This window comes from Morchella importuna, assembly GCF_003444635.1.
Source record: "Morchella importuna strain M04M26 chromosome Unknown Morimp01GS002, whole genome shotgun sequence".
Classification (NCBI taxonomy): Eukaryota; Fungi; Ascomycota; class Pezizomycetes; order Pezizales; family Morchellaceae; genus Morchella; species Morchella importuna.
This window is the reverse complement of record NW_025763399.1, coordinates 2,081,074-2,087,073: the sequence shown is the minus strand read 5'-3', so window position 1 is coordinate 2,087,073 and position 6,000 is coordinate 2,081,074. Positions and strand designations below refer to the sequence as shown.

The 6,000-nt window shown below is 48.6% G+C and overlaps 1 protein-coding gene across 1 annotated transcript; it reads left to right on the top strand.

The window, feature by feature from the left end:
* Positions 1-1,432: 1,432 nt before the first annotated feature.
* Positions 1,433-3,361, top strand: LAJ45_01404 (uncharacterized protein; the record flags this gene model as incomplete). The annotated part of the gene is made up of 6 exons (XM_046110999.1): positions 1,433-1,725; positions 1,864-2,194; positions 2,285-2,354; positions 2,432-2,706; positions 2,786-2,888; positions 2,952-3,361. 6 exons carry the CDS (start codon positions 1,433-1,435, stop codon positions 3,359-3,361), a joined length of 1,482 nt encoding a protein of 493 aa, XP_045976177.1.
* Positions 3,362-6,000: the final 2,639 nt, after the last annotated feature.

The window sequence follows — 6,000 nt, the reverse complement described above, 5'->3', positions numbered from 1 at the left end:
TTAACTTCAGCTGGCCGGATTACTCAACAGCATACAAATATACAGAAAGAGAGAGACGGAACTACAAAAGAAAGCAGTAAAATTGTTTTTAGCTGTACTCTCCTCGGTTCTGCTCTGTTTCGATGATCCTTCTCTCACGGCGTTTTTGGGGCTTGCAACAGACCAGCTGGAAAGCGACTAGTTCAGGGCAGAGGATTTACTGAGTGTTTTACTTAAGCTTTTTCGGATCCTTTACGCGAGTCAAGAGGCGCCGGGTAAGGGGGCAATGACTCCGGAGACTCCCCACCTCGACTATGTAGTTCTAGTTCAGGACGGCAAGGCAGTCTTTTTTTGGCGACTGTATTTATATTTTATTTTTATATATACTTTTTCCTGGTTGAAAAAAAAAAAGCCATTTTAAGTGACTCGATTATGCCCGTGTGCTTAATCCACAGGTTGATCAAGTCTAGAGTAACGATGCTCTAGGCAAAGGAGTGATCACGGTCCGACAACACATCAGAGGCCACAGTCTTATCTGAATTCTGCTAATTAAGACTCTTTAGAAGCAGTCTCTAGATATCAGTCACGAGTCCATTGAGTACATAAAAGCACCAAATTTCTGGGCATCAATGACCATCTGAATATACCGCCGTCAGTTGGTGAAAATTCCGAGCCGGTCCGTCCTGCCCTACCTCGCTGGCGTCGACATTAGAGTAGAAATTCTAAGAGAACCCTGGGCCCGTGGTTTCCTTTCCACAACCGGCAAGGTTCAACCAACCTAGACAGGTACCATCGTGCAAAACCCAGGTCAGCAGGTGCTGTAACGTAGGTGAGTAAAATTATGTAGAGACTAGAGTAAGTACGTAGGTTGATTGAGGCGGTTTTCTTATCGTGAAAAAATATTTTTTATCTCTTTCCACCTCATCTTTCCACCCCTGTTTTAAGCAACCCGTTACTGGATTACCGAAGGTACGGGAATTTTACTGGCCACTCAGAGATTCTTCCGAGTGTGCCAAGAGCGGAGTATGCATATGTATAGTGCCCCCCCTGAAAAGAGAAAAAGAGAGATGAGTGATCGGAGCATAGTGCTCCGCAGTTACTCTGCTTTTTCATAGAACTGCACTGTTGGGTTAGCTAGCTGCAATTAACCGAGACTGAACCACAGAGATGCAGCTGCTTTGAAATCACATCTGGTTAGATTGGATCAATTGGGCTGTCAGATACAAGAAGCGGCAAGCTTTGTCTTATCATGAGAGGCTTTTCTTAATATATAGAAAAACCCTCTTGTGGAACTCAAGGCAGAGGGAATTCGAAAGAGATAAAAAAAATATTAATCCCTCTTCCCAGCATTGACTGTAACAGCAGCGGCCGAAAGGATCCAATCTTATCGTCGACGAATTCGAAGCTGAAAAGATATCCACACGACGGACCAGGACAATATTTCCAAACCAAAATGAGTTTGTTTGGCGGCCGAGGCCCAACGCTCCATATTGAACTTGAAAGCATACCGCCGGTCTACCACAAGCAGCCAGTGTGCCATGCCACAACCCCAGGATACACCGAGACGGACCCGGACGAATTGAGGAAATTGTGCGGTCCCAGTACAAGTGGTTTTCAGACTCCAAAGACGGAGCCAACGACCCCAAGCGCTTTGGAGAACAGTAGACCCCCGAGTCCACAGCAGAATGAAACGACTGCAACTACGGATGGGGTGCAAGCTGTGGGTTTGATGCCTAGTGTGAACAGGTGAGCCATTCTGATATACAGCTTCAATAATTGCAATTGAATGCCCATGCCAATTGCAAACCCCTCCGTGCGACGTGGCATTGAAGCTTTCCCTATTATTCAGATGCATGTATCTAACCAATATGTAAACAAAAATAGTCCTTCGATAAACCGCTGGCGTCTCCTCGCAGCTTGCATGCTCATCTTCACCAACGGGGTCAGCGACGCTGCACCCGGAGCCTTAATCCCCTATATGGAGAAGCACTACAGCATCGGCTATGCAGTTGTGTCTCTTATTTTCCTGGCGAACGCAGTTGGCTTCGTCACGGCAGCCTTCATCTCGCAAGCAATTTACTCCAGGATCGGGAGGGCGCGGACGCTGCTTATTGGGGTGCTGCTGCTTGCCGTCGCCTTCTTGGCTATCTCTTGTGCCCCGCCTTGGGGCGTGGTCGTGGCTAGCTACTTCTTGATAGGTGCGGGTATGGCGTTTGTAAGAATCCCTATCCGGTTGGAGGTGGTGGGGAATGTGGTGGAATGGTTCAAGAAGCTAATCTCCGGCGGTGGCCGGCGGGCTTGATAGATGCTGGCGCAATGCAATGTTTTCTGCTCGAGTCTGCAGAACAGTACGACACTATTTGGATATGTCCATGGTATGGTGATCTGCCGCACCGACCCACTTTTGTATGCGTGCTCCGGCGAAGAAACTAAATTCGCTTTATATATATAGGCTCATATGGCGTCGGCGGAACGATATCACCGCTGATGGCCACCGCAATGGCGTCGAGAGGGGTCAAGTGGTCACACTTCTACTTGATCCTTCTCGGCCTCTCGGTGGTAAACGCTATCTTCGTCCCTTCGGTTTTCAGGGGGAGTGAGAAGGACAGCCCCATCCCCGTGGCGGCCCAGATTGGAGGTAGTGCTATGTCGAAGAGAGAGGTTTTAAAGAAGAGTATGAAGAATAAATATGCCTTATTAACGTCGCTGTTTATTTTTGCGTACCAGGTAAATATTATAATACCTCAGATCAGCTGATCAATTGAACAGTCGGAGCTGACTAGTGAATGATGAATGAATGGAATAGGGAGCTGAAGTTGCAATTGGGGGCTGGACCGTGTCCTTCCTGATCGCATCAAGAAACGGAGATCCTGCTGAAGTGGGTTATGTCGTCTCTGGTTTTTGGGCAGGTACTACCACCCTCTACCCCTTTCAGATATATTGGGGGGAAATTAACGCTCTTTTTCGAAAAGGTATCACACTCGGCCGCTTCGCCCTCTCCCCCGTGTGCCACCGCTTTGGCGAAAAGCGATCAGTCTACTGCCTTATCCTTGGCTCGGCGCTCTTCCAGGTCCTCGTCTGGACGGTTCCCAGCATCATATCCAATGCCGTGTTTGTCACCATCGTCGGGATCCTTTTGGGACCCATATATCCGTGCACCATGACGATCGTCACACGGCTGATCGATAGCCACTTACTTGTCACCTCCCTATCGCTCATATCTGCTATTGGATCATCCGGCGGTGCGGTTGCGCCATTCACGACGGGACTGTTGGCGAGTCGCTTTGGGGCGTGGGTGCTCCATCCGGTCAGTATTGGGCTGTTTGTCTTTATGGAGGGTATTTGGTGGACGTTACCGACAGTTAGAAAACGGTCAGAGTAGTAGGGTTATTTTCCTTTTGTTTTATGAGTCTTTCTTTTCTTTTTTTCTGAGGGTTTGGGGGATTCACTCATGCTGTGCAAGGCTTCTTTTGTTTGTTTGGTTTTGTTTGTTTTGTTTGGCTTATGATATAGGGTGGGATTATGAAAGTGTACACGGAGAGAGGGCATAGCTCTGTATGCGGAACATGCGTAGTAGATACCATTTGGGAGTTTAAAATTGAGGGTTATAATAAGAAAAATTCATCCAAATGCGGTTGTGCCGAGATCTGTTGTTGGTTGAGCGAGTGATAACGTATGATTAGCCAACAAGGTCTTGACGAAGGTTAAGCATCCCGTACTGTAAGCCAGGGCCTGTGTACCAAGCTTTATATCAGAGTTGTTCCTGTATTATGTACAATATGTACGAAGCCAGAATACGTAGCCGATCTCAGCCCTACGGTCTATTCTGTTGTCTTGATACCGGGGCGGCCAGCCGGTGGCTGTTCTCGTGGAGAACAGGTGTATGTAGCTTCCAGACCGACTTGGTCTAGAATGATTGGTCCAAAAGGGATCGAAGCCCAGACTCTTTCTGTAGTTGTCGTCCTCACCAGCCTCATGTCGTAGGCCATCCACCATTCGAATTGAGCTCACGGGAGGTACCTACATGATGCGTATTGACTCTTTCCCGATGACTGCCCAGGTGACACCTGAATGCTTGTACCTACATATGTAGAGTAACTGCCATGATACTTTTCAGCCACAAAAGCAGGGGGAGTTGTACTCGCGGCCAGCAACAAGAACCCGAATATGCAGCTGCAAGTCTTTGGTGTATTTTCGACTTCTACTCCAATGGAAACTGCAGATTATGACGTGCATTTTCGGGTTCTTGTTGCTGGTCGCGAGTAGAGTCGAGCTGAAGTTGGACGCCATCCGTACTCGCTGATCGGGACGGTTCGCTGCGTGGGGAAGAGTCAGTATGATGAAGAGGTTTGGAGCCTCTTCACTTACTTATACATGTAATGACGACACATATTACTACTCTATGTGCTTTAGTTAGGCATGCAGTATGTTGACACCTTGACTAAGCCCGCCTTACACTCTGTGATCGCAATTAAAGATAGAGCACGGCTACGGCTGTATATACGTATCTTGTACCTACATATCTGTCACTTCCAGTTTGGGCGTCCCGGAGAGTGCTGTTTCCTGTCTCTCGTTAATTTTAAATTATCGATTGATCACGCGCAGAGACAGTTGCACGGATTTAGACTCTGGCTGGGCTGGCTCGAACCAAAACCAAACCGATAAGTGTGCGTGACCAGGACATGTATGTACTATGTACTTTATCAATAGACACTGGCAGGCTGTGGATACTGAAAGTATTTTTTCAGCTATCCCGAGTGCAATTCGGCTCCGACAACAGCAGAAGGGGGCAGGTACACACTTCTAAGGTGGTAGAGTAAGAACTACATGTACCTGCTCGTGTCAGATCGGTACCGATCCCGTGCCAAGGCAAATACCCACTTCCCACCTGTTGGCTCGGCGTGTGGTATTTAGGGGCAAGACAGCTCTGGAACCGAATGCACTCGAGAAGGGAGTGATCGAGGGAGGCACGGCTAGATCCAAGCGAATAATAAAACGATACCCGTCCCGGTTCGGTTAAAACTTAAGATTCAAGGCTCGATTATGGGATTGGTCGGGCTAGCTGTAGGTAAGCAGAGTACAGTAGAGACCTAAATATATCGATTCTCTGCCCTTTTCTCTTATCTGTATGAGATCTATTGGTGCTCTGTGTGCGTGCGGGGGTTTCCTTTCCTTTCGATCGATTTTTCTTATTCTATTTGGCTTTTTTGGTGCGAGTCATTGGCTCTCACTCGGACGGATACTGCTAGCGGGCCGGGTTCCCTCCAATCACTTCGCCGAGATGTTTACCGCGCGAACCACAGCCTGTCTGAAACAAAATTCCCGGGCCTGGCGTTTGGGCTGGCCTACCTGCCCAGGTATTTGGCCCACAGGTATGTAGGTAGGTAGGGTAGAACACTTACCACCGGTATGCGCACATGAACTGGGCCTATCACCGAGCTTGGTTCGTCCATTCATCGGCGTAACAAACAGGAAGGGTATCCAGAAAGCTCCCAGGTTATTATCCACCGCCGGCCGACTGGGTCAGCCACCGTGTTCACAGGTACATGGCTTCGGAGACCGATACTTATGCTTCCGTCAAGGAGGGAGGTTTGGACCGCTTTCCCCTAAACCAGTAGTACAAGGAAGGAGTAACTTCTTTAACTATACCTACTTGCGAGGGGCATCATCACATGATTGCACCAGGGTCTTTATCTATCTATTACTTGCCCAGAGTAAAACCTACCCCACACACCCCACACTCGCCCGCTCAGGAACACGTCAACCCACAGGAGGTTTCGATGGTTGGATAAGAAAGGGTCCTCTGTGCAGCAGCAGTTAATTTTGATAGTGAGCACCGCTGCAGAGGCACCTGTTACCCTACTTCTGCCGCGGTGTGCAGTGTCTCACTGGCCTGTGATCAAACCATGCCTGCCAGGCCATGCCCTCCACTGGTGTTTTGAAACACTTCGCATCAAGCCTCACAAAGCCACTCGGACACTAATGTGAGATGTGTGTCGGTCTCCGAAGTCAGGAACGCGG